We start from the raw sequence: 26,895 nt of genomic DNA, 5'->3' as shown, positions 1-26,895 counted from the left end.
AAAACAAAAACAGTGAAGGTGAATATTTTGTTTGTTTTTGCCATTTGAATTTGTAAGAGACTTCCAACTGCAGCATCCTGAAACTGATGGTTTCAGTTCCAATAAGGTTTAATGCAATATTTGAAAAAAAAAAATTTTTTTTTTTTTTTTTGATGTGGAGTCTCACTCTGTCACCCAGGCTGGAGTCAGTGGCGCGATCTTGACTCACTGCAACCTCTGCCTTCTGGGTTCAAGTGGTTTTCCTGCCTCAGCCTCCTGAGTAGCTGGGACTACAGGCGTGCACCACCACGCCCAGCTAATTTTTGTATTTTAAGTAAAGATGAGTTTTCACCAGATTGGCCAGGCTAGTCTCGAACTGCTGACCTCACGATCCACCCACGTCGGCCTCCCAAAGTGCTGGGATTACATGTGTGAGCCACTGCGCTCAGCGGAGAAAAGTTTTAATGTAGGACAGCAACCAGTATCTTCAAACAAGTTCCTGTCATTTTCACATACACATCAAAGGATATTTTCTTAAAGGATTACCATGTCCTTACTTTTAAAATGTTTATGCTGTACCAGGAAGAAACTGCTGCAAAAAGCCCAGACTTTTTTTGGTTTAGTTACGAAAGGTGAACATTTTTGCTTTAGCATCAAGATTGGTAAACCGCCTCCTAAATACCTACATGTCTATAAGTCTTGAAGGATTGTAAGCATTAATGGCATGCATGTCTGATTTATATATTACAAAATAAAAATTAATTTTCAAAGAGTTTGACTCTTAACTAGTTTGCTTAGCCAGTTAATACCATGCCTTGAGTCAGGTCAGACAGAGTCCGTCACTTTATAGACAAGCTATTGTCATAGAGAAATCTGGTTAACAATCCATTGAAACTGATACACATATTTAGAAGATATCAAAGACAGAGTAAAAAAACAAAATGTTAAATTCCACATCAGCTATCTCTACTTCTAGAAAAGCAATTCAAAGATGATGTTTTTCTATTAACTAATATTAGCATTACTTCATTGGTATAGGGCAATATAATCAGAACAGAAAGGAGTTATGTTTGTAGGCTTTTTCTCTGTCAGCGTCTATATAAGACCCCAATTAGAAAATTCAGTACCTTTAAAGCAATAACAATGCCATGTCCCTAAAATGCACAATTTATGTAAATAGTCAGGTTTTGCTTCTGGTATAATTCTTAGGTTTAAAACTTTTTTGTTAGGTTGAAGAACAAGCAAGCACTACAGAAAGAGTATTTCAAGACAGACAATATCAAATTGATGCTGCAATTGTTCGAATTATGAAGATGAGAAAGACACTTAGCCACAATCTCCTTGTTTCAGAAGTGTACAACCAGTTGAAATTTCCAGTTAAGGTAGGTACTTCTGTGTTTTCCTATTGAGCGTGTTATAAATAAAAGAAAGTAGATTAGATTTTCAGATACAAATCTTGCAAACATAAAGCGTCATGACCATTTAGAGAGAGAAAAGTTTTAATTTTCCATTTTGATGCATATGATTTCCAAAAAAACTTTGTTGGCATATGTGGGCAGCAGTGACAAAAGGGGAAAATAACAGAAAATCCTGGATACCTGAAAGTTTAACTGCTAAGTGAGTCTTTGAAATTTTCAAGTTTATTCACTATATTTCTTTTGAACTTCTTGGTTGGTTTATTTACTTCTTTTCCTCTTGAAATACCATGGTATTTGTTGAAATACCATGGTATTTGACAGATTCGGTTATTGTGGATTGAGTTAAATCTCCTGTTTAGTTAGCTTATGTAAGAGATCATCTGTTAAAGACCATGTAGATAACTAGTCATCATTAAGCATCTTTTTGAAAAGTGTAGTGATAGTTCTGGTAAACTGAAATTGGTCATTAAATGGAAATGTTCCACTGTGAGTGCCCAATAATAAAGTCACTTAATGTGATGTCGTACTGGCCTATTTTCCAAGTTTTAGGAGGTAGATAGCCAAACCCTTGGATGATAAACATTGATAGAGTTTGAATAGACTGCTAGCTATTAGGGTTCTTATAAGCTTTAGACTTTCATAAATCACTTCACTTTGCTGATCTTGTTTCCTTTTTTGTAAAATTGAGATAATAGTGCTTACCTTGTAGGATTATTGTGAGGTTTAAATGAGATCATGAATGTAAAAATCTTAGCACTGGATCTGGTACATAATAAGCACTCTGTAGCTCTTAGTTCTAATAAGGTAAGCATTTTCTTTTCTCCAAACCTAATATTGCACTCCTTATTACCACACTCTTACCCTCATGCTCTGCCTAACAATCATTTCAGCTGAAGCCAGAGAGATCACTGATGCTGGGGAAATTAGGGGATTGCTGTAGTTAATATTGTGCTGATATTCTAGGTCTTTCACTGTAATTAAGAGAAAGTCATTTGATTTCCAAACCTTGGGATTTCTGGATAAAATTTTCACTGCTGCATCAGACTGTCTCCCCTCTTTTCCCCTCTTGAACAAGTGGTCATTTTACTTATACTGAAAAACTTTCTGTTAGCAAACAAGATTATATTATATTTACAGGCTAGATACATAAGATATATAGTGGAATTTTGTCATCCAGGAGCTTAGAATGCAATCATGAAGATAAAGCTACAAGCTTTCTTGATTACTTTTAAATCACAGGATGCAGAAATCCAAGTCAGATGCATTAAACCAGAAGTATGAAGATCTAAATTATGAGGTACTTCATTTATCAAGCCATTTCATGTAGTTTTTTTTTTTTTTTTCTTTTTTTTCTTTTTTTTTTTTGAGATGGAGTCTCACTCTGTCATCCAGGCTGGATTGCAGTGGCGTGATCTCGGCTCACTGCAACCTCCGCCTCCCGGGTTCAAGCAATTCTTCTGCCTCAGCCTGTCAAGTAGCTGGGACTACAGGTGCGCACGACCACGCCTGGCTAATTTTTGTATTTTCAGTAGAGACAGGGTTTCACCATATTGGCGAGACTGGTCTCAAACTCCTGACCTCATGATCCGCCCACCTCAGCCTCCCAGAGTGCTGGGATTACAGGCATGAGCCACTGCACCTGGCCAGTATTCTTTTAAATAGTGATTTTTTTTTTTTTTTTTTTTTTTTGAGATGGAGTCTTCTTGCTCTGTCACCCAGGTTGGAGTGCAGTGGTGCAATCTCAGCTCACTACAACCTCCACCTCCCAGGTTCAAGCAATTCTCCTGCCTCAGCCTCCCTAGTAGCTAAGACTACAGGCGCCCGCCACCGCACCTGGCTAATTTTTGTATTTTTAGTACAGATGGGGTTTTGCCATGTTAGCCAGTCTGGTCTTGAACTCCTGACCTCAGGTGATCCACCCGTCTTAGCCTCCCAAAGTGCTGGGATTACAGGCATGAGCCACCGCACCTGGTCTAAATAGTGATTTCGTCAATACATTTTAAATCTTAATTTATAAAAATTAAGCCAACTAACTCTTGCCCAAAGTAAAGGTGTAATTCACAAACTATCTTGACAAAACTATATAGTCCTCATGTGAAGTTACAATAAATGTAGTCTTTTGTATTTAACCACGCAAAGGGTAGCTGCTTCTGGCATGACCTCTTTAAAATAGAAAAGTAATAGAAAGTATTGCGTAACAATATGACAAGGGTGTGACAGTTTAATGTATGTATAGTATATAGTACAGGTTGAACACCTTTAATGAGAAAATCCAAAATCTGAAATGCTCTAAAATTGGAAACTTTTTGAATGCCAACATGATGCCACAGGTGGAAAATTCCACACTTTACGTCATTTGACAGGTTGCAATCAAAACTTTGTTTCATGCACAAAAGGTATAAAATTATCTTCAGGCTATGTAAGGTATGTATGAAACATAGATGAATTTTGTGTTTAGACTTGGGTCCCATCCCCATGATATCTCACTATGTATATGCAAATATTCCAAAATGAAAAAATCAGGACCAGGCAGGGTAGCTCATACCTGTGAGTACTGGGATTCCAGTACTTTGGGAGGCTGAGGCTGGGGGGAATCACTCAAGAACAAGAGTTTAAGGTAAGCCTGGGCAACATAGCAAGACCCTGTATTTAAAAAAAATTAAGAACTATAAAAGAAAATTAAAAATCGAAAACATTTCTGGTGTTAAAAAATCTTCAACATAGCTGAGCACGGTGGCTCATACCTGTAATCCCAGCACTTTGGGAGGCCGAGGCAGGTGGATCACCTGAGGTCAGGAGTTTGAGACCAACCTGGCCAATACGGTGACACCCCGTCTCTACGAAAAATACAAAAATTAGCCAGGCGTGGTAGCTTGTGTCTGTAGTCCCAGCTACTTGGGAGGCTGAGGCAGAAGAATCGCTTGAACCCAGGAGGTGGAGGTTGCAGTGAGCCGAGGTGGTGGCACTGCACTCCAGGCTGGGTGACAGAGTGAGACTCCGTCTCAAAAAAAAAAAAAAAGAATCTTCAACGTGTATAAAACATTTTTAAACCTGGTTTATTTTCGTGATATTTTTCTCTAAAAAAGAGATTTAAATAAATACAAATTTTAAAAAAGGAGATTAAATTCGTGAGCCAAAACTGTTGTGTTTTTAATGGGGTGTTAACTAAATGGGCTTGAGCCAATGATAATGAACTTTACATTGAAAATTTGCCTTCTCTTACAGCCTGCTGATCTTAAGAAGAGAATAGAATCTTTAATTGACCGGGACTACATGGAAAGAGATAAAGAAAATCCAAACCAGTACAACTATATTGCATAGAATGTTGCAGCATTTGGTGTCATATGCAGTAGCCAGTGGATAAACTAACCTGTTGATTCAATATTATTTGACTCCTTTTTTACTACCGATGACCAAATGAAGCAGTGTAATTAATGGAAATAGTTGAGTGGACTTTTTCTCAGTGGTTAACATGCCCATTTTAAAGAGTAATACTTACCTTTAAGAAGAATGTTGTTGAACTCTTTGCATGTTATTTAGTATGATGTGCAGAAAACACTTAAGAACGTACCTGGTCTTCATGAATTCCTCTTTGGAACTGGGAAAGAGATCCCTGTGGCTATTAAAAATGGGGGAGGGTTCTTATATACCATTAATTATGAAGCAAAAGGTTTATTTGCTTAAAATGTCATTTAAAGATACCTAAACTGCATGCAAACTTTATTTACTGTACAGAGTTCTGGATGTATTTATCAAATAGAAAAACCACCCTTGACTTGGTTGTTCACCCGTTTTGTGATTTCCCTTGAAAAGAGAAATGAATTGTCATAGCTATTGATATTTTACTAGGTAATGTTCTGTTACACTGAAAGGGATGTTTTTTAAAAAAAATTATTTGGAAACAAGTTTTCAAGTAGGGGGACAGTTGCTTACATAATATCTTGTATATTCACATCCTAAAAATTTTCGTTTATGAGTATGGGATGTGTATATATGGCTTAGTCCCAAGTTAACTGTGCTGATTAACAAGTACTTATAAAAATAGCTAAAATAGAAAATTAATGATCAGTTGTACTAGAGGAACATCATAGAAGAGAAAAATCCAACTCTTTCTTTATATTAAAAATGAATACAATAAGAAAATTGCAAAAGAGACCAAAATGAACGTGTTTTGTAAATTGTTACAGGAGCAAAAACTTCTCAACTAGTTTTCAACATACTTTAGACTTTAAATGTTGTTTGGACAGTTTTGTCTTCAACTTGGACCAATTGTAGATTGTTACAGGCTTCCTAGGATTTAGCATTCCTATTTTCTCTACCAAAGTTTTTTTAGAAGCATCCCAACTCTTCTCTTTGTTGATAAATAAGCCTTTCCTGTCATCTTCATTTTAACTTCCTAAAACCCTAGATACAAAGGTCCTCCCTCATTTTTCCCACACAGCCCCTGTTTGGGAATTTGAGATTCTGTGTCATGCTGGTTTTCCTTTCAGAATTGCTTGAAATTGAGTTCTCTTAGCCACTGGACACCTAGTTTTCAGGAGAATGTCCCAGGATTGTTTATATATACAAAATGGCAAAAGTACTGTTTTTCGAATTGATAATTCAAGCAAAAGGCTTCTCTTTACCGTCAGTGTTTGTTTTTGTTTTGCTTCCTTGTTTCTATTTCCTTGAAGCTTTGAAGGGAGAAGCAGAAAAGTTTGTTCTTGTTTTTTAAAAATCAGAACTACTTAATGCTTTTTGCCACAGCATATTTCCTTGCCTGTTGGAGCCGTTAGGAAGATTACCTATGTCCTAATCTTCAACCTGAGGAGATTTTTGACTCTTGTGTCTACTGTTGATTGTTTTCTTGAGTTCTCAAAGACCTGTGGCCAGGTATTTTTAAAAGTTGCCTATTTCTTTCTAGTTGCATCAACTTGCACACTGGTGTCTAACTATATGTGGTATTCGGAACTTGTAATTCTTATTGAGCAGCCATTGCCTGTATTTTCTCAGCTCCTCACTGATTTCTTTATATGAGCTCAGCTGACAAGCAAATGCAGCTATTTTGTTTGCCCTCTCTTCATACCGTACCATCAACAACAGTGTTCTAACTCATTTCTGATGGTCTGTGAGATGTAGACTATTACACAAGATTCAAGTTACTTGTAAGCAACTTTTAGATAGAGTTGGTCCTGTTAGGAGGAGACTCTTGATGTCACATTCGGTATCTTGAAAGCGGGTCCCCTCCCTGAGGCTCTTAATTCTTTGAAAACTTGATGCTGTTTCAGCTGAAAAAATAGCAAGACTGTTAAAAAAAACAAGTTGAGGGGAGCTGTTTAAGAAACTGAAAAGTAATTGCAAACTACATTGGATAATTGTGACTTTCAGTTGTTGTTCTGTATCAGTTGAATTTTTGTGCTCTTTTCCCTGTGTACGTGGTGGTTCTATTTTTCTCCAATAAAACTTTTATTTAAAAAAAGTTTCTAGAGAAGATCTTTAAAATTCAAGTATTGTAAGAAAGTTATAAAATCACAGGACTTAAAATCTTCCTAACAACTTCTAATGAACTCACATTTGTCGATTTTGTTATTTTTAAACTTTTTAAAATTTTTGTGATGATTTTGTGATAATGCTATACAAGTATGGGGGAGGGCATGGTTAACAGGGTGAGGAAAATTCCCAGGAATCCTCAAGGTGGATAATTATTCTTAAACATGCGGATATGAGTATAAACATTGCTTCATTCAAATCTTCAGTGTCAAATTGTTTCATAAAGTCAATATGAAATGAGTCTGGGTTTGAGTTCAGGGGAGAAGAAAATATTACTCTTAATTATGGCATTTGATTTGCCTTTTCTGTTAATAGTTTTTTGAGTTCTGGGCCAAATAATCTCATCGTAAGATGTTCTCAAAGTTTTTGAACCCAGTTCTTTTTTTTTTTTTTTTTTTTTTTTTTTTGAGACGGAGTCTCGCTGTGTCACTCAGGCTGGAGTGCAGTGGCCGGATCTCAGCTCACTGCAAGCTCCGCCTCCCGGGTTCACGCCATTCTCCTGCCTCAGCCTCCCGAGTAGCTGGGACTACAGGCGCCCGCCACCTCGCCCGGCTAGTTTTTTGTATTTTTTAGTAGAGATGGGGTTTCACCATGTTAGCCAGGATGGTCTCGATCTCCTGACCTCGTGATCCGCCCGTCTCAGCCTCCCAAAGTGCTGGGATTACAGGCTTGAGCCACCGCGCCTGGCTGAACCCAGTTCTTGAGTCTGCTTGAATGGTCTTAATATGATGTCTAGCCATACATACTCTTGATATTTTTGCTGTATATATGAGTGTACAGTTCAGAAAACCAGTTTATTTAGGCATCTGGTTCTAAAGATTTGAGTAGTTTGTTTTTTAATCTTGATATTCATAAATCTTTTAAAATGAGCTGGTCTTTGTTTGTTTTCATGACCACTCTGTTTGATGCTGTGAATGGCAGGAGTGTTGTGAGCATGTTCTGTTCTCTTATTTACATAAAATTGCCGAGACAAATTGTTCATTAAAAAGAAAAGAGCAGCACTGATGAGAATTTGCATAATTATGCTTTGTAAAGTAATATCTTGCTAATGCTTCATTAATGAATATTTTTCAGTGTCCTACAAAAAAATCTGCTTTACATTTGAATATTGAAGTTTGTTCACCTGCAAACATTTGGTTCAAATCAAACACTTTGCTCAATTATTTTCCTTTTTCCTCTTGCTATTATAAAAAAGAGTATTTCTTCTTTCGAATGGACACATAATGTACCTTTATATTTAACAATCCTTAGAAGTCATCTCTAGCATAGTGAAAAAGACCCTAACCTTTCTTTTGTAAAACCCTTTCTATTTGATGTAGAATATAAGAATGTGCTGCATTGGCATGTTAGAACTTAATAGTTTTGCCAGCTATAACAACAGATCCTCCTCATTCTCTAATTTCAGAACTTTTCTTTATTTTTTGTTTTTCATTGTGGGTTACACACAAAATTTACCATTCTAACCATGATAAAGTATACAATTCTGACATTTACTACATTCACAATATTGTGCAACCACTATTATGTAGTTGCAGAACATTTTCGTCAACTCTAAAGGAAACTTGGCACCATTAAGCAGTCATTTCCCATTCCCCCTTTCACCCAGCCTCTGGAAACCACTGCTTTCTGTCTCTCTGGATTTGCCTATTCTGGATATTTCCTGTCAATGGAATCATTATGTGACTTTTTGTATCTGGTTTCTTTCACTTAACATGATGTTTTCAAGGTTCCTCCACATCGTATGTATTGATACTTCATTCCTTTTTATGGCTGAATAATAGCATGTATATACCAGAGCTTGTTTATCCACTCATCAGGTGTTGGATATTTATATGGTTTCCACCTTCTGGCTGTTGTGCATAATGCTGCCATGAAGATTTGTTTACAATTATCTGTTCAAGTCCCTGTTTTAAAATCTTTTGGGAATATACCTAGGAGTGAAATTGCTGGGTTATATGATAGTTCTATGCTTAACTTGTGGACGAACCACTAGACTTTTCCACAGCAGCTACACCATTTTCTGTTCCCACCAGCAATGGATGAGGTTTCCAATTTCTCTACATCCTCAACACTTGCTGTTTTCTGGTTTTCAGGTATTATCATAATCATCTTAGTGTGAAGTGGTAGTTCATTGTGATTTTGAATCTCATTTCTTTAATAATGTTGACCATCTTTTTATGTGGCTATTGGCCATTTGTACATTTTCTTTGGAGAAATGTCTATTCACATTTTTGGGCTGTTTTTTAAATAGGTTGTTTGTCTTTTAGTTGAGGTGTAAGAATTATTTTTATATGCTAATAGTTTCTCCGGTTCTGTGAATTGCCTTCTCACTCACTTGGTGGTGATCTTTGCACATGAGTTTTTAATTTTAATGAAGCCCAGTTTATTTCGTATCTGTTGCTTGTGCTTTTGGTGTCATATATATTTTTTTATTTTCACTTATAAGCTCTCTATTTGTCATGGTGTCATATTTAAGAAACCATTGCCAAATCATTGCTCATGGTTTTACCCCTATATTTTCTTATAAGAGTTTTACAATTTTATTTCTTATGTGTAGGTCTTTGATCTTGAGTTAGTTTCTGTATATGATATGAAGTAAATGTTTAACTTTATTATTTTGCATGTGGTTATCTAGTTGTCACAGCACCATTTGTCAAAGAGACTATTCTTTCTGCCATTGAATAATCTTATCAACCCTTGTTGAAGATCAATTGGCCATAGCTGTATGGGTTTATTTCTTAAGTCTATTCCATTTTTCTTGTATGTCAATCTTACACTGGCACTATACTGTTTTGATTACTGTAGCTTTTTAGTAAATTTTGAAATCAGAAAATGTTTGAGTGTTTCGCCTTTCCTCTTTTTCAAGATTGTTTTAACTATTTGGGTACCTTACATATAATTCCATATGGATTTTAGGATCAGCTTTTCCATTTCTGCAAAAAAGGCCATTGGGATTTTGATAGGGATTGTATTGAATCTGTATATCACTTTGGGGAGTATTGTCATCTTAACAAAAGTCTTCTAATCCATGAACAAAAGATGTCTTTCTGTTTTTAGATCTTTAAATTTTTTTTCAGTGAAGTTTTATACATGTCAGTGTACTTTTCTTGTATCTCCCTAATTATGTTCCTAAATATTTTGTTCTTTTTGGTGCTATCATAAATGTAATTGTTCTTTGAATTTACTTTTCATGCTATTCATTGCCAGTGTATACAACTGCATACAACTGATTTTTGCATGTTTATCTTGTATCCGGCATTTTTGCTGGATTTGTTTGCTAGCTCTTATGAATTTTTATGGATTTTTAAGGAGTTTCTATTTATAGCGTTTTTGCCATCTACAGTTTACTTCTTCCTTTCCATTTTGGGTGCCTTCAATTTCTTGCCTAATTTCTCTGAGTGGGGATTTCAACAGGGTTAAATACAAGTAGCTAAAGTGAGCATCCTTGACTTGTTTCTGTTCTTAGGTGGAAAGCTTTCAGTCTTTCATCATTGAGTATGATGTTACCTGTGGGTGTTTTATAAATGCCCTGTATCTTATTGAGGAAGTTTTATTTCTCTTTTATTTAGTTTTTTAGAGATGGAGTCTCACTCTGTCACCCAGACTAGAGTGCTGTGGCACAGTCATGGCTCACTACAGCCTCTACTTCCTGGGCTCAAGCAGTCCTCCCACCTCAGCCTCGCAAGTAGCTAGGACTACAGGCACCTGCTACCACACCTGTCTAATTAACATTTTTTTAAAAAAATAGAGACAGGGGTCTCACTGTGTTGCCCAGACTGGTCTCGAACTCCTGGCCTCAATTGATCTGCTTTCTTGGCCTCCCAAATTGCTGGGACTATAGGAGTGAGCCACTGTGCCCAGCCTGAAGTTTTCTTTCATTCTTAGCTTTCTGCGTGTTTTTATCATTAAAGGGTGTTCAGCTTTGTCAAACACTTTTTCTGTATCAATTGAGATGATCATGTGGTTTCCTTCATTCTATTCATGTGGTGTAGTACATTGATTTGTTTTCATATGTAGAATCACTCTTGCATTCTTGGCATAAATCCCATTTGGTCATGTTGTATAATCCTTTTGGTATGTTGTTGGATTTGATTTGCTATTATTTTTTGAAGATCTTTGCATCTATATTCATAAGAAATATTGATCTGTACTATTCTTGCAGTATCTTTGTCCAGCTTTGGTATCAGGGTAATGCTAGTGTTATACAATGAACTGTCAAGCGTTTGGTCTTGTTTTTTGGAAGACTTTGAGAAGGATTGGTGGTCATTCTTCTTTAACAGAATTCACCAGTGTGAAAGTCAGAGGATGAAGGAAAAAAAAGAAAATTCACTAGTGAAGCTGTCTGGTCCTAGGCTTTTCTTTTGGGGGATGTTTTCGATTATTTAGTACCTTACAGGTCTGTTAAGATTTTCTATTTCTTTTTGCATCAGTTTTAGGTCATTTGTATATTTCTAGGAATTTGTTCTTTATTATTATTATTATTTTGAGATGGAGTTTCGCTCTTTTCGCCCAGGCTGGAGTGCAGTGGCGCGATCTCGGCTCAATGCAACCTCCGCCTCCCAGGTTCAAGCGATTCTCTGTCCTCAGCCTCCAGAGTAGATGGGACTACAGGTGCACACCACCATGCCCGGCTAATTTTTGTGGGTTTTTTGTAGAGACGGGGTTTCACCATGTTGGCCAAGATGTTCTTGATCTCCTGACCTTGTGATCCACCCGCCTCAATTTTAGCTTAGATATCTGATTTGTTAGCATACAGTTGTCGATAGCAATCCTTTTTTCTTTTTTTGAGACAGGGTCTCACTCTGTCACCCAGGCTGGAGCGCAGTGGCACGATGATAGCTGACTGCAGCCTAGATCTCCCAGGCTCAGGCAATTCTACCTCAGCATCCCAGGTAGCTGGGACCACAGGCATTCACCACCACACCTAACTAGTTTTATTATTATTATTATTTGTAGAGATGGGGTCTTGTTGTGTTGCCCAGGCTTTTCTCAAACTCTTAAGCAATCCTCTCACCTCAGCCTCTCAAAGTGCTGGTATTACAGGCATGAACCATTGTGCCCAGCCTCATGGCAATTTTTTATCACCCTTTTTACTTCTGCGAGATCAGTAGTAATATCCCACTTTCATTTCTGATTTTAGTAACTTGAGTCTATTCTATGTTTTTCTTTTTTCTTCTTCTTCTTCTTTTTTTTTTTTTTTTTTTTTTTTGAGAACAGGGTATCGCTCTGTTGCCCAGGCTGGAGTGCAGTGGCACAGTCACAGCTCACTGTAGCCTCAAACTCCTGGGCTCAAGCAATCTTCCTGAGTAGCTGGGACTATAGACGCATGCCACCACACCCAGCTAATTTTTAAAAATTTTTTGTAGAGATTGGGTCTCCCTATGTTGCCCAGGCTAGTCTTGAACTCCTGGCCTCAAGCAGTCTTTCCATCTTGGTCTTGCTGGGATTACAGGCGAGAGCCACTATACCTGGTCTATTTACTCCATGTGGCCAGAGAAGATAGTGTATGGTTTCCAAATTGCTGGGATTACAGGCAAGAGCTACCATACCTGGTCTATTAACTCCATGTGGCCAGAGAAGATAGTGTATGATTTCAGTCTTGTTAAATTTATTGATAGTTGTGTGGCCTAACATGGTCTGTCCTGGAGAATGTTTCATGTGGAGTTGGGAAGAACGTATATTCTACTGTTTTGTGTGGAATGTTCTATATATGTCTACCAAGCTGAGTAGGTTTGTAGCGTTGTTCAGTTTTTCTATTTCCTTGTTGATCTTCTGTCTAGTACTATCCATTATTGAAAGTGGGGTATTGAAGTCTTCAACCATTATTGTAGAACTGTTTATTTCTCCCTTCAATTCTACCAGTTTTTACTTCATATATAGTGGGACTGTTAGGTGTGTCTGTGTTTATGATTATTAATACCTTATTGATGGATTGACCCCTATATCAATATATATTATTGTTCTTTGTCTCTTGTAATAATACACTTTTTTACTTAAAAGTCCATTTTATCTGACATTAGTGGAGCAACCCTAGCCCTCTTTTGGTTTGCTTGCAATATCTTTTTCTATCCTTTCTCTTTCAACTTGTTTGTGTCTACAACCTAAAGTGAGTCTCTTGTTGACAATCTATAATTAGATCTTGGTTTTAAATCCATTCTACCAGTCTCTGACTTTTGAAATTGGAAAGTTTACTTTTTTTTACATCTAAAATAAATGATGAGGAAGGACTTCTGTCGTTTTGTTATTTGTTTTCTATATGTCATATATTTTTGTTCCTTAATAGCTTTATTACTGCCGTCTTTTGTGTGTGTTTCTTTTTAAATTCATGGGTTTTTGTTTCACTGCTGTGCTTGATATATAGGAAGTAACAGATACTGCATTTTTACTTATACATTTATTCATGGTTGAATTATAATAACCATAAACATCTGGTAGAAATAACATAAGCTTATTCGACTAGTAAACTCAGATAGAATAAAAATTGTGTGTCTGCATTATATTTAATGCTGATGCTGACAACTCTGAAGGCATTGTCTTTTTTTTTTTTATAAACTAAACCAACAGTATTATTTACCAAAGATTACCAGTCAAGTGAACTTGAAAAGCATTTGGGTTAGTTCTTCTGTTTTCTGAGAGAATACTTAATTTATCTAAGTTTATCTTTCTGTCCTTGTTTTTTTTTTTCCTGAGACAGAGTCTTGCTCTGTCACCCAGGCTGAAGTGCAGTAGCTGGGTCTCGGCTCACTGCAACCTCCACCTCCCAGGCTCAAGCAATTCTCCTGCCTCAGCCTCCCAAGTAGCTGGGACCACAGGCGCGAGCCACCGCACCCGGCTAATTTTTGTTTTTGTAGAGATGGGGTTTTGCCATGTTGCCCAGCCTAGTCTTGAACTCCTGAGCTCAGGTGATCTGTCCGCCTCGGCCTCTCAAACTGCTGGGATTACAGGCGTGAGCCACCACGCCCAGCTTTTTTTTTTTTTTTTTTTTGTGAGACATGGTCTCTGTTGCTTATAATGGAGTGCAGTGGCAGGATCATAGCTCACTGCAGGCTGGAACTCCTGGCCTCAAGCAATTCTCCTGCCTCAGCCTCCTAAGTAGCTAGGACTACATGCACAAGCCACTATGGCTAGCTAAATTTTTCTTTTGTAGAGACGAGGGTCTCGTTATGTTGCTGAGGGTGACCTTAAGCAATCCTGCCTGGGTCTCCCAAAGTTCTAAGATTACAAGCCTAAGCACCACACCCAGCCAAGTTTGTTTTTCTTAAAGCCAGTGAAGTAGACCTTGTTTACAAACTATGTAATACCATGGGGATAGAAAAATGTCATATCTACAGAGACATACATAAACATACGGATACAGATTTTACAGCTTTCATTTAAAAATTTTAGCCATGTATCAGGGCCGGGCACGGTGGCTCACGCCTGTAATCCCAGCACTTTGGGAGGCCAAGGCGGGCGGATCATGAGGTCAGGAGATCGAGACCATCCTGGCTAACACAGTGAAACCTTGTCTCTACTAAAAAATACAAAAAATTAGCCAGGCGTGGTGGTAGATGCCTGTAGTTCCAGCTACTCAGGAGGCTGAGGCAGGAGAATGGCGTGAACCCGGGAGGCGGAGCTGGCAGTGAGCCGAGACCCAGCTACTGCACTCCAGCCTGGGCGACAGAGCAAGACTCTGTCTCAAAAGAAAAAAAAAAAAGAAAATTTAGCCATGTATCAGGTACAATAACATGAAACTCACTAGTTTGTAAGAGAATAGCTGTATCTAATTTGTGTTTCTAGCAGATAGAGTAAGTTAAGGTTACCTACTCAGATGGCTAAAGATTTTTACAAGTATTTGTGGAAAAGACAAGATTCTTCATTTGCCCAGTTTCCAAACAGCTCCTTTTTTTTCCTTCAGGTGAGAGTCATCTCCTTGAAATTTTCATTTGAAAAGAGATAGCCCTCAGGCCCTAGAGAAGAAATTTTACATCTCAAAGACACAGAGAAAGGATGAAAGTTCTCTCCTAGGAGTTTTGTAGCATATTTGCCTGTTTCCAGAGGTCAGTCTTAGGAGGCTATGGACTAAAATGTAGGTGACTGAGGAGACACCTAGCGGTTGTCTACCTCTAAAGCCCATCGGAGTGGATGAAATATCCAGCCTATTTCTAACTAGCCTTCCTTTTCTTTTTAGCCTCAGGTAATTGCTTTTGGAGGTCCCTAAGTCCTTTGAGAGCCCGAGTTCTACACTTCAAGAGACTAAGGGGCTGGAGTGGGAAGGTAAAAGGTCTGGGAGTGGTGGACAGAAGGATGGAGGAGATTGGGGCTTGGAGGGGGAACAGATCAAGGTTCAAAGGAACTGAATTAAAGATCGAAAGTGACAGAAGGAGGAGCAGAAGCAATGGGGAGGAAGAGGTCTTAGCACCAGTTTGGGGAGATCTTAAGTTTTCTGAAGAAGCCAATGAAGTTTCAAGTTATTAACAAAATTGTGTCAACAAAAAGGAGGTGGCCAGAGTTGGCAGAGCATATAGTTTGCAGGATTTTGAGAAAGGAATTTCAGTTGACTGAGGTTTCCATGGGAGGAGCAGGATCAAAAAGAATAGAGAATATTCCTGGCAGAATTGAACTCCTTTTTTTTTTTCTTTTAAACCAAATGTGTAACCATAGTAGGTTTCTTGCCCAATGTACACAGCAAATCGATATGCTGAGACGCTGGGTTACAGCAGAGAAACAGGTTTCTGGTTTTTTGTTTTTGAGACGGAGTCTTGCTCTGTCGCCCAGGCTGGAGTGCAGTGGCACAATCTTGGCTTACTGCAGCCCGTGCCTCCCAGGTTCAAGCGATTCTCCTGCCTCAGCCTCCTGAGTAGCTGGGATTACAGGCGCATACCACCACGCCCAGCTAATTTTTGTATTTTCAGTAGAGACGGGGTATCACCATGTTGGCCAGGCTGGTCTCAAACTCCTGACCTAAAGTGATCCGCCTGCCTCGGCCTCCCAAAGTGCTAGGATTACAAGTGTGAGCCACTGCACCCGGCCAAGAAAGAGGTTTAATGGTAGGACAATTAAAGAGATTGGAGGAAACCTCAAATCTGTCTTCCCAAGGAATTCGAGTTTAGGGTTTTAAAGGGTTTTGGAGTGGGCCAAAGTGTGGAGATTGTTGATTGGTTGAAGAGTGCACGATGAAGTCATAGGACACGGAGATGAAGAAACTGTATTCTTGTCCAGGTTGATGCCTATAATCCCAACACTTTGGGAGCCCAAGGCAGGAGGATTGCTTGAGGGCAGGAGTTCGAGACCAGCCTGGCTAACACAAGAAGACCCCATCTCTACAAAAAAAAATTTTTAATTAGCTGGGTGTAGTGGTATTTACCTGTAGCCCCAGCTACTAAGGAGGCTGAGGCTGGAGGATCACTTAAGCCCAGGAATTTGAGGCTTTAGTGAGCTATGATTGTGCCACTTCACTCCAGCCTGGCTGACGGAGCAAGACTCTATCTTAAAAAAAAGAAAAAAGTATATTCTTATGCTGATTTGGTTCCTCTCTAAGGGTCTTGAAACTGGTTGGCTTCAGCCTTTCCACTGGAATTCAGGATCCAAAGAATATCTTAAGCAGTCTTTAAACAAAAGCCTTATGATTCCAATGTCAGAGAGCCTATCTATAGGAACAATGGGAATGCAAATAGTCAATGTCTAGTACTACATGACTTTCAGCAAGAGGAAAGTGGGCCAAAGGGCAGCCTGATTAATTTTTAACTATATATTTCTGTCCAGAACCTGGCATGCAATTCATGTCACCCCACTGGGGACATTTTCAGAGGTATATTTATCGAGTGACTTGACCAACACCAATAAGCCTTTAATGGCTTAACTGTGGGTATAAGAGGTGTCTTCATAGAGGGTGCAAAGATACAGTCCCCCCGCCCCCAAGATCCAGAGCCACTCCCAGAGATAGCCAAAAGACAGAGAACCCCCTGAGAGCTGGCAACAGTTGGTAGGACCCTAGATACAAGTAGGGTACAACCCCCATTTCTGTCCGGCCATGTTACTGGGGGCTGCCAACCTTTCAGTTGGCTGCCTGCAAACACAGGCTTGATAACCTGTGTGCCCAGACAGGTAGAAAGCCAAGCTAAGCTTTCAGGACACAAGATGAGACCAACAGGAAAGCAAAAGCTGTCTCGGATCAAGCCAGAGTCATAATCCAAAACAATCAATTCGTACAGATGTTTTCCTCCTGCTAATCAAAAGTTAGAAAGTAAGGAGCAAAGAAAAGTGTTTGCCCTCGTCTTCTCTACTAGGTGCTACAGACAGATCCAGGAGAGTTGCCTTTGGTAAGAATTCTTACCCTTAGCCACCTTCTGTCAGTTTCCCCAGGATCCCATTGGCAGGTTCCAGAGTGAGCAGGGTACCCCAGAGATCCTATCCTCATCACCAGAAACTCTACGGGAGGAAAGGTAATTTTCTCTCTACCCTTTATAGTTTTTAGTTGTGATGGGCTCCTGTAACAAAAGATAGATTCACAAGAGAAAAACAGTTTAATAGCTTGTACAGCAGTCCCCCCTTATCTGATGAGAGTATGTTCCAAGACCCCTGGTAGATGCCTGAAACCATAGATAGTACCAGACCCTATATATACGTTTTTCCTATAAATACATACCTATACTTCATTTATAAATTAGACACAGTAGGAGATTAGCAACAATAAAATAGGACAGTTGTAACAATTTGCTAGCATTACTACTCTTGTGCTTTGGGGCTATTAATTAAAACAAGGGTTACTTGAACAGAAGCACTGCAGTACTGCAACAGTTGATCTGATAACCAAGACTGCTATTAAGTGACTAAAGAGTGGTGTATACAGCATGGATGTACTGGACAAAGGAATGATTTGCATCTTGGGTGGGATGGAGCAGGATGGCATGAGATTCCATCATGCTATTCAGAATGGCATGCAATTTGAAACTTATGAATTGTTTATTTCTGGAATTTTCCATGTAATATTCTTGGACCATGGTTGACCACAGGTAACTGTACCCAGGGAAAACAAAACTGCTTATAAGGGGGGACTATTATATGCCTCATATATACATCCAACCAGGGAAGGATGAGTAAATCTCCCCTTATGTTGTATTTGATTTTTTTTTTTTGTAGTATATCGTTTTGATTCTCTTCTCATTTCCTTTTATGCGTTTTTTTTTTTTTTAATAGAAGCAAAGTATCACTATGTTACCCAGGCTGGACTAGAGCTCCTGGGTTCAAGTGATCCTCGCTCCTCAGCCTCCTGAGTAGCTGGAAGTATAGGTGCACGCCACCTCACCTGGCTTCTTTTCATATATATCTTTTTTTTTCTTAGTGGTTACCCTGGGGATTATGATGGGCATCTTAAGTTTACAACAAACTAGTATGAATTAATACTAATTTAGCTTCAATAGTGTATACAAAAACTGCTTCTATACAGCTCTACCTCTCCTCCTTTATGTAGTTATTGTCCCAAAGTACATCTTTATACATTGTGTGCCTATTTAGAGATGAAATCTTTCTCATATTTCTTAGTCTGAAATAGCCAATGAGACATTCTTAAGTTGAAAGCAATATAAATATCAGTGTGAGTTGCTTTTAGATATTCAATTGTTTTGTGTTAATTTAAAAATCCCTTCTGTGCATAAATGCATTTTCTTTTCATTAACTGTATGTCAGAAGTTTGGTTTTTTGTTTTTGTTTTTGTTTGAGACAGAGTTTCACTCTGTCGCCCAGGCTGGAGTGAAGTGGCATGATCTTGGCTCACCGCAACCTCCGTCTCCTGGATTCAAGCTATTCTCCTGTCTCATTCACCCGAGTAGCTGGGATTACAGGCATGCACCACCACGCCTGGCTAATTTTTGTATTTTTAGTAGAGATAGGGTTTCACCATGTTGACCAGGCTGGTCTCGAACTACTGACCTCAAGTGATCTGCCCACCTCGGCCTCCCAAAAGTGCTGGGAGTATAGGCGTGAGCCATCGCGCCCAGCCTATATATCAGAAGTTATTTTTTTTAAACATTTGGCAGATAGTAAGAAATTTTTATTAAGTACAAAGACATTTTTCCTTTGTTGATTTGTTTAAATCATTGGTGTGTGAATATCTTGTGAAAGCATTTTTAGAAGTGGTCATAAGAGTCTTCAGGCCAGGTGCGGTGGCTCACGCCAGTACTTTGGGAGGCCAAGGTGGGCGGATCACCAGGTCAGGAGTTTGAGACCAGCCTTGCCAACATAGTGAAACCCTGCTACTAAAAATACAAAAATTAGCCGGGCATGGTGGCATGTGCCTATAGTCCCAGCTACTCGGGAGACTGAGGCAGGAGAATCGCTTGAACCCGGGAGGCGGAGGTTGCAGTGATCCGAGATCATGCCACTGCATTCCAGCTTGGGTGACGGTGTGAGACTTCTTATCAAAAAAAAAAAAAAAAAGATTATTTATAATGGTTAACATTATACCTAAAAGGGCAGTATGGAATTTGCTGGATTTTTAAAAGATAACACAAGTGAGAAGCAAAGACAAATTTTCTTAGACTCAGGCCTACATAGTGAATTAGACTTCTGTCCTAAAACACAAGCAGCAATTCAGACTATGGAGTTAGCATCTTTCAAAGGTTTATTTCTAATTCCTCTTTGAGTTAAGGATTATGAGGCAGAAAGATAACTGTATAAGCATTTTCCTCTTTATCTTTCAAACATATTAAATTTTTAACATAATTTATATAACATTCAGGAATTTCAAGTATCCTACTTAATCAATATGGTTTTGCATGTGATTGTTTAAGAGGAAATTAGATATAAACAGGTCAAATGTTTTAACCAAAGATAAGAGTAGTATGAAAACCTCAAACCTCTTTGAATGCATGAGGCCCATATTAGCCTTTTCACCCTCCTCTCGTGTAGGAATTAATAAATGGAGAGTCACTTCCTTTGCAACTAAAAGGAACAAGAAAAGATTATTTCAGACCAGTATATATAATTCCTACCTAAAACAGATCACTAGATTCTGTCATCTAGGAATGAGTATCTTGGGGATATCAGGCTCTAGTATAACACTAGAACATTCTGCTAATTTAATTTCTGATTTATTGTTCTAAAGCACAACATTAAAATGTACATTTTATTTTATTTTATTTTATTTTATTTTAATTTTATGACAGAGCCTCGCTCTATCACCCAGGCTAGAGTGCAATGGCATGATCTCGGCTCACTGCAACCTCCACCTCCTGGTTCAATCAATTCTCCTGCCTCAGCCTCCCAAGTAGCTGGGCTTACAGGTGCCTGCCACCACACCTGGCTAATTTTTGCATTTTTAGTAGAGATGGGATTTCACCATGTTGGCCAGGCTAGTCTTGAACTCCAGACTTCAAGTGATCCGCCCACCTCGGCCTCCAAGACTGCTGGGATGACAGGCATGAGCCACTGCGCCTGGCCTAAAATGTGCTTTTTAGAAGAAAGGAGTGGGATGCAAGAAGCAATGATGACCAAAGTGATTGATAAAATATATTCATATACCTAAATAAGCATTGGCTAAAAATAAAAATTACTGATTTTGTTGGGGAAGATTATAATTAAGAGTAGCACTAAAATACTAGACAAGCTAACATGGAAGACGGAAGATAAAAGTTTGGAGTTAAAATGTATTAAGATCTTTGTTTTATTCAAAAGGGGAATAAAGATACTAACTTTGGACTGTATGCATATTAAAATTTAAGGGTACCCAGAAATCCCACCCCTAGGTATTTTCCAAGAGGAATGAAAACTAATTCTCACACAAAAGTCTGTATGTAAATGTTTATGGTGGTTTTATTTATAATTACCAAAAACCTGAAACAACCCAAATGTCCTTCAACTGGTGAATGGGTAAATAATGGTACATCTGTGTAATGGAATACTACTACTCAGCAATATACAGGAATGAACTGTTGATACATTCAACAACATGAACAAATCTGCAATTCATTATTCTAAGTGAAAGAAACCAAAGTCAAAAGGCTACATACGGTATAATTCCTACATTACATTACGCAAAAGGCAAAACTAAGAGTGGAAAACAGATCAGTAATTAGCATGGGTGGGGGTGAAAGGAGGGATATATAAAGGGGTATTAAGAGGGAATTTGAGGCATGATGAAACTCTTTGGCATCTTAATTGTAGTAGTGTTCACACAGCTCTGCATTTGTCAGAACTGTACAACAAAAATAAATTATACTGTATATAAATTTAAAAATATATTTTTAGGGTGACTCTAAAAGAATTAGAATGTGTAACATCCAAACCAGTAGAAGGGGGAAACATGATCATTGAAACAGGGAAAGAACGAAAGAAGCTTAGAAAAAGCAAAGTTAATACAAAGCACAAAAATAATATGGTAGATATAGTTCCAATATAACTAATCAAAAGGCCCCATACAAATCAGAAAGACAACTTACAGTCTGGGAGAAGATACTCATAGTGCATATAACAAACACAGGATTAATATTCAGAAAATATAAATAGGTTTCATAAGTCAATAAGAAAAACAGGTAAGTTCAAAAACGAGCAAATATGAATAGGGGATTCACAGAAAAGGAAACCCGAATGACCAATACATTCATAAGATCAATCTCATTATGATCAGAGGAATGCAGAATAAAACTGTAAGGTATCGTACTTCACATGCATCAGATTACCAAAAATGGAAAAGCCTTACAGCATTAGATGATGATGGTGATGGGCAATGTAATCTCATTTATGGTAGGAATGGCACAATAAATTGGCACAACTACTTTGAAAAGCAATAGTAATATTTAGTAAGATCAAAGCTGCCCACATCTTATGACTGAGTAATTCTAATCTTAGGATATACAACTCACACTATGTTTGAAGAGAAATCTACAAGAAAGTTTATTTCTGTTTTGTCTGTAATGAGTAAAAAAAAAATGGAAACAAGCTATGTGTGTTCAACAGAATGGATGAATTGTGTTACATTTATAAAATACAGTGTTATATAACAGTTGAATGAATTAGTACTATATGTATCAACACAGATAAATGTCTAAAACAATGGTGTGCAAAAAAGCACAGGAAAATACATCCACTGTGATACCATTTATTTAAATTTTTAAAAATTTAAAACTATTTAAATTACTTTTTTAAAATTTAAAAATGTTTATAATATTTGAGGACACATATATATATATGAGACGATTTGCTTTACCTAATATCAACAAAGTGAAGAGACAACCCACAGAATGGGAGAAAACATTTGCAAACTGCCCATGTGACCAGGGATTAATAACCAGAGTATATAAGGAGCTCAAACAACTCTAAGAATAAATATAATCTATTTTTTAAAAATGGGCAAAAGATTTGAATAGACATTTCTCACAAGAAGACATAAATTGCAAACAGGCGTGTGAAAAGGTGCCCAACATCACTGGTCATCAGATAAATGCAAATCAAAACGACAATGGGATATCATCTCACCGCAGTTAAAATAGCTTATATCCAAAAGACAGGCAATAACAAATGCTGGTTAAGATGTGGACAAAAGGGAACCCTTGTACACTGTTGGTGGGAATGTAAATTAGTACAATCACTATGGAGAACAGTTTGGAGATTTCTCAGATAGCTAAAAATTGAGCTACTATATGATCCAGCAATTCCACTGCTGGGTATATATACCCCAAAGAAAGGAAATCAGCATATTGAAGAGATAGCGGCACTCTTGTGTTTCTCACAGCAGTGTTTTCAGCAGCTAAGATTTGGAAGTAACCTAAGCGTCCATCAACAGATGACTGGATAAAGAAAATGTGGTACATATACACAATGGAATACTATTCAGCCATAAAAAGAATGAGATCCTATCATTTGCAATCACATGGATGGAACTGGAGGTCATTATGTTAAGTGAAATAACCCAGGCCCTGAAAAACTAACATCACATGTTCTCAGTTATTTTTGGGGTCTAAAAATCAAAACAATTGAACTCATGGACATAAAGAATAGAAGGATCACCAGAGGCTGGAAAGTGAAGTGGGGGCCTGGTGGGGAGGTGGGAATGGTAAATGGGTCAAAAAAAAAAAATAGAATGAATAAAACCTACTATTTGATAGCACAATAGGATGACTATAGTCACTAATAATTGTACATTTTAAAATAACTCAGAGTGTAACTGGATTGTTTATAACTCAGTGGAAACATGCTTGAGGGGATGGATACCTCATTATCCATGGTGTGCTTATTTCACATTGCATGCCTGTATCAAAACATCTCATGTACCCATAAATATATATACCTACTGTGTACCCACAAATGTTTAAAAAAAGAATAAAAGGAATACTGTAAACAACTTTATGCTCATAAATTCAACAACATAGAAGAAATGAACCAATTCTTCAAACCATAGGCCACAAAACACAAAATCACAAATGATCAAAACTGAACCAATATAAAATAATCGGAATAGTCCTATAACCATTAAATAAATTGGGTTTATAACTATAAAGCTCTCAAAAAAATAAATGTCCAGACCCATGTAGTTTTACTGAGAATTCTACCAAACATTTGAAAAAGATTTTACACAATCTCTTCCAGAAAATAAGAGAAGGAAACACTTCCCAAGTCATTTTATAAGATGATTATTAACCTCATACAAAATTCTAAGACAGTATCAGAAGGGAAGGGAAGAGAAGGGAAGGGAAGGGGAGGGGCGGGGAGGGGAGGGGAGGGGAGGGGAGGGGGAGAACGGAAGGGGGAGGGAGAAAGGAAGGAAGGAAGGAAGAAAAGGAGGGAAAGGGAAGGGAAGGAGGGAGGAGAAGGGAGGGGAGGGAGGAAGGAAGGGAGAAAGGAGGGAGGGAGGGAGAGAGGAAGGAAGGAAGGCAGGAAGGAAGGAAGGAAGGAAGGAAGGAAGGGGCTACAGACCAGCATCTGTTATGAACATAGGCACAAAAACTACTCTACAAAATATTAGCAAATGAAATATAATATTTTATAAAAACAACTATACACCATGATCAAGTAGGATTTGTTCCAGGTATTTGTACTTGTCAGGGTTCTCTAGAGAAACAGAACCAGTAGGAGATGAAAAAGAGGGAGAGAGACACACACAAGGAATTGAGGAATTGGCTCACGGAATTATGGAGGCTGAGAAGTCCCATGATCTGTCATCTGTAAGCTGGAAACCCAGGAAAACTGTTAGTGTAACTTAGTCTGAGATTGAAAGTTTGAGAACCAGGGAGCCAGTGGTGTAAATCCCAGCCGAAGGGTTGGAGATGAGATGTCTCAATTCAGGCAAGCAAACAAGAAGCAAAAAGGGCAGTTTTCTTCTCTTTCCACCTCTTGTTCTCTTCAGGCCCTCAATGGATTGGATCATGCTCACCCACATCAGGGCAGGCAATCTACATATTGAGTTCACTGATTGAAATGATAACCTCACCTGGAAACATCCTCACAGATCCAGAAATAATGTTTAATCTGAGCACCCATGGCCAGTCAAGTTGACACACAAAATTAGCCACCACAGTACAGGCATACCTGTGAGATGATGCAGGTTCAGTTCCAGACCATCACAATAAAGCAAATATTGCAATAAAGCGAGTCACAAAAAGAAAAAGTCAGTGTTACAGCTTTTAGAATTTGTCTAGCAGGTTTTCTGGAAAACCTTCACAAAAAAGGAAAAAGAGTGCATATAAAATGCTTATGTTTATACCATACTGTAGTCTATTAAATGTGCAATAGCATTATGTCTAAAAAACAATGTACATACTTTAAAAAATATTTTATTGTTAAAACATGCTATCACAGAGACACAAAGTGACCACATGCTGTTGGAAAAATGGTACTGATAGACTTGCTCAAGGGTTGCTACAAACCTTCAATTTGTAAAAAACATAATATCTGCAAAGCACAGTAAAACAAGGTATGCCTGTATTCAAGGGTGGTTCAATACTCAAAAACCTATGTAATTCACCATATCAATAGGCTCAAGAAAGAAAATATTATCATATTCATTGACACAGAGAAAACATTTGACAAAATCCAACACCCATTTATATTAAAAAAAAAAATCAGCAAGTTAGCATGATAGGGGAACTACCTTAACTTGATAAAAGGCATCTACAAAACCCGTACAACTAACATCACAGTTCATGGTGAAAGAGTAACTGGATTCCACCTGTTTCGAAACCAGGCATGGATACTCACTCTCAGTACTCATTCAGCATAGTACTGGAAACACAACACAATAAGACAAGAAAAAAATAAAAGGAAAACCGATTAGAAAGGAAGAATAAATCTGTCCTTACCTGAAGATGGCATGCTTTTCTACACAGAAAAGCCTAATAAATCTACCAAGCAAATAAACAACAAAAAAATCCTCTACAACTAATAGGTGAGCTTGAAAGGTTGCAGGATTCAAGATTAACGTGCAAAGGCCAAATGCATTTCTATATATTAACAGAGCATGTGGAAACCAAAATGAAAAACGCTATACCAGTTATAATTGTTCTGAAGAACAGTACATACTTAGATATAAACTTAACAAACCACATACAGGATCTGTATGGTGAAAATTACAAAATACTAATGAAAGAGATCAAAGAAGACTGAAACGGAGTGCCATAGCATACTTATGGATTAGAATACACAACATAGTATATTCCCAAACTGATCTATAGATGCAATGCAATTCCTATCAAAATCCCAGCAAGGCTTTTTGTAGAAATAGACAAGCTTATTCTTGAAAAAGAAGAATAAAGTGGGAGGAATTACTGTATTTGATATTAAGCCCTAATATATAGTTACAGTAATAAAGACCGTGTGATATTGGTGGAAATATAGACATACAGATCAATGCAACAGAAGAAAGAACCCATCTGTTTGTTTTTTTCTTCTTTTATTATGGCAAAGTACATGTAACATATAGTTTGCTATTCCAACTGATTTTTGACAAACATACAAAAGCAAATCAATGGAGGAACGATAGCCTTTTTAACAAATGGTGTTGGCACAATTGGACAACCGTAAGCAAAACAAAATGAACTTCAATCTAAATCTCACACCATATACAAAAAATAACTCAAAGTGGGCCACAGACTTAGATATAAAATGTAAAATTGTAACACTTTTAGAAAAAATATAGGAGAAAATCTATGGGGTTTAGGGCAAAAGCATGATTCAAAAAAGGAAAAAGTCAGTGTTACAGCTCTTTTAGAATTTGTCTAGCAGGTTTTCTGGTTTTCCAGAAAGCCTCCACAAAAAAAGGAAAAGAAAAAAAGGAAAAAGTAATAAATTAATATGAATTGAGCATTTTAACGATTATATTTTATTGCCTTTGTTGGCTTATTAAATATAACTCTTTGTTTTGTTATTTTAGTGGTTGCTTTAGGTTTTACAGTAATACATCTTTAACCTGTTACAGTCCACCTTCTTTTTGTTTTTTAGTTTTGGAAGCAGGGTCTCACTCTGTCACCGAGGCTAGAGTGCAGTGGCACTATCACGGCTCCCTGCAGCCTCAACCTCCCAGGCTCCAGAGATCCTCCTGCTGCAGCTTCCTGAGTAACTGGGACCACAGGTGCACGCCACCATGCCCGGCTAATTTTTCTATTTTTTGTAGAGATGGGATTTCGCCATGTTGGCCAGGCTGGTCTCAAATTCCTGGAGTCAAGTGATTCACCAGCCTCGGCCTCCCAAAGTGCTGGGATTACAGGTGTGAGCCACCTCTCCCATCCCAGACCTTTTATATGGCACTAATCCATTCATGAGGCCAAAGCCCTCGTGACTTAATCATTTCCCCCAAAACCCCACCTCTTAATACCACCACAGTGGAGATTAAATTTCACCATGAATTTTTAATGAAGCACATTCAAACCATACCACTATTGTTGCCATGCATTTTTTCTACATGTTATAAACTGCACAATACAATGTTGTTATTTTTAAGCCAAATATCTTATAAAGAGATTTAAATTATAAGAAAAAAATATCTTGTGCATTTTACCCA

At 37.9% G+C, this 26,895-nt stretch overlaps 1 protein-coding gene, 1 long non-coding RNA gene, 1 other non-coding gene and 1 pseudogene across 5 annotated transcripts in view; all 4 read left to right on the top strand.

Moving 5' to 3' along the window:
• CUL4B (cullin 4B) overlaps nt 1-5,439 on the top strand; it is a 36,553-nt gene extending 31,114 nt beyond the window's left edge. For all 3 annotated transcript variants that reach the window (XM_028842453.2, XM_077989531.1, XM_077989532.1), the window contains 2 exons: nt 1,209-1,361; nt 4,623-5,439. In XM_028842453.2, coding sequence (XP_028698286.1) covers nt 1,209-1,361; nt 4,623-4,718 — 249 coding nt within the window. In that variant the 3' untranslated portion in view covers nt 4,719-5,439. The remainder of the gene's footprint in view (nt 1-1,208; nt 1,362-4,622) is intronic.
• Nucleotides 5,440-12,102: 6,663 nt separating this feature from the next.
• On the top strand, nt 12,103-16,273 carry LOC144338815 (uncharacterized). The gene is made up of 2 exons (XR_013413207.1): nt 12,103-13,872; nt 15,802-16,273. It is a non-coding gene; the product is annotated as an uncharacterized LOC144338815 (long non-coding RNA).
• An 8,236-nt stretch (nt 16,274-24,509) lies between these two features.
• On the top strand, nt 24,510-24,559 carry LOC114675212 (U7 small nuclear RNA; annotated as a pseudogene).
• A 1,527-nt stretch (nt 24,560-26,086) lies between these two features.
• LOC114675205 (U7 small nuclear RNA) lies at nt 26,087-26,146 on the top strand. The gene has a single exon (XR_003726295.1). It is a non-coding gene; the product is annotated as a U7 small nuclear RNA (small nuclear RNA).
• The last annotated feature ends 749 nt before the right edge of the window (nt 26,147-26,895 follow it).

This window comes from Macaca mulatta, chromosome X, assembly GCF_049350105.2.
Source record: "Macaca mulatta isolate MMU2019108-1 chromosome X, T2T-MMU8v2.0, whole genome shotgun sequence".
Classification (NCBI taxonomy): domain Eukaryota; kingdom Metazoa; phylum Chordata; class Mammalia; order Primates; family Cercopithecidae; genus Macaca; species Macaca mulatta.
This window is presented reverse-complemented; position numbering and strand designations above follow the sequence as displayed.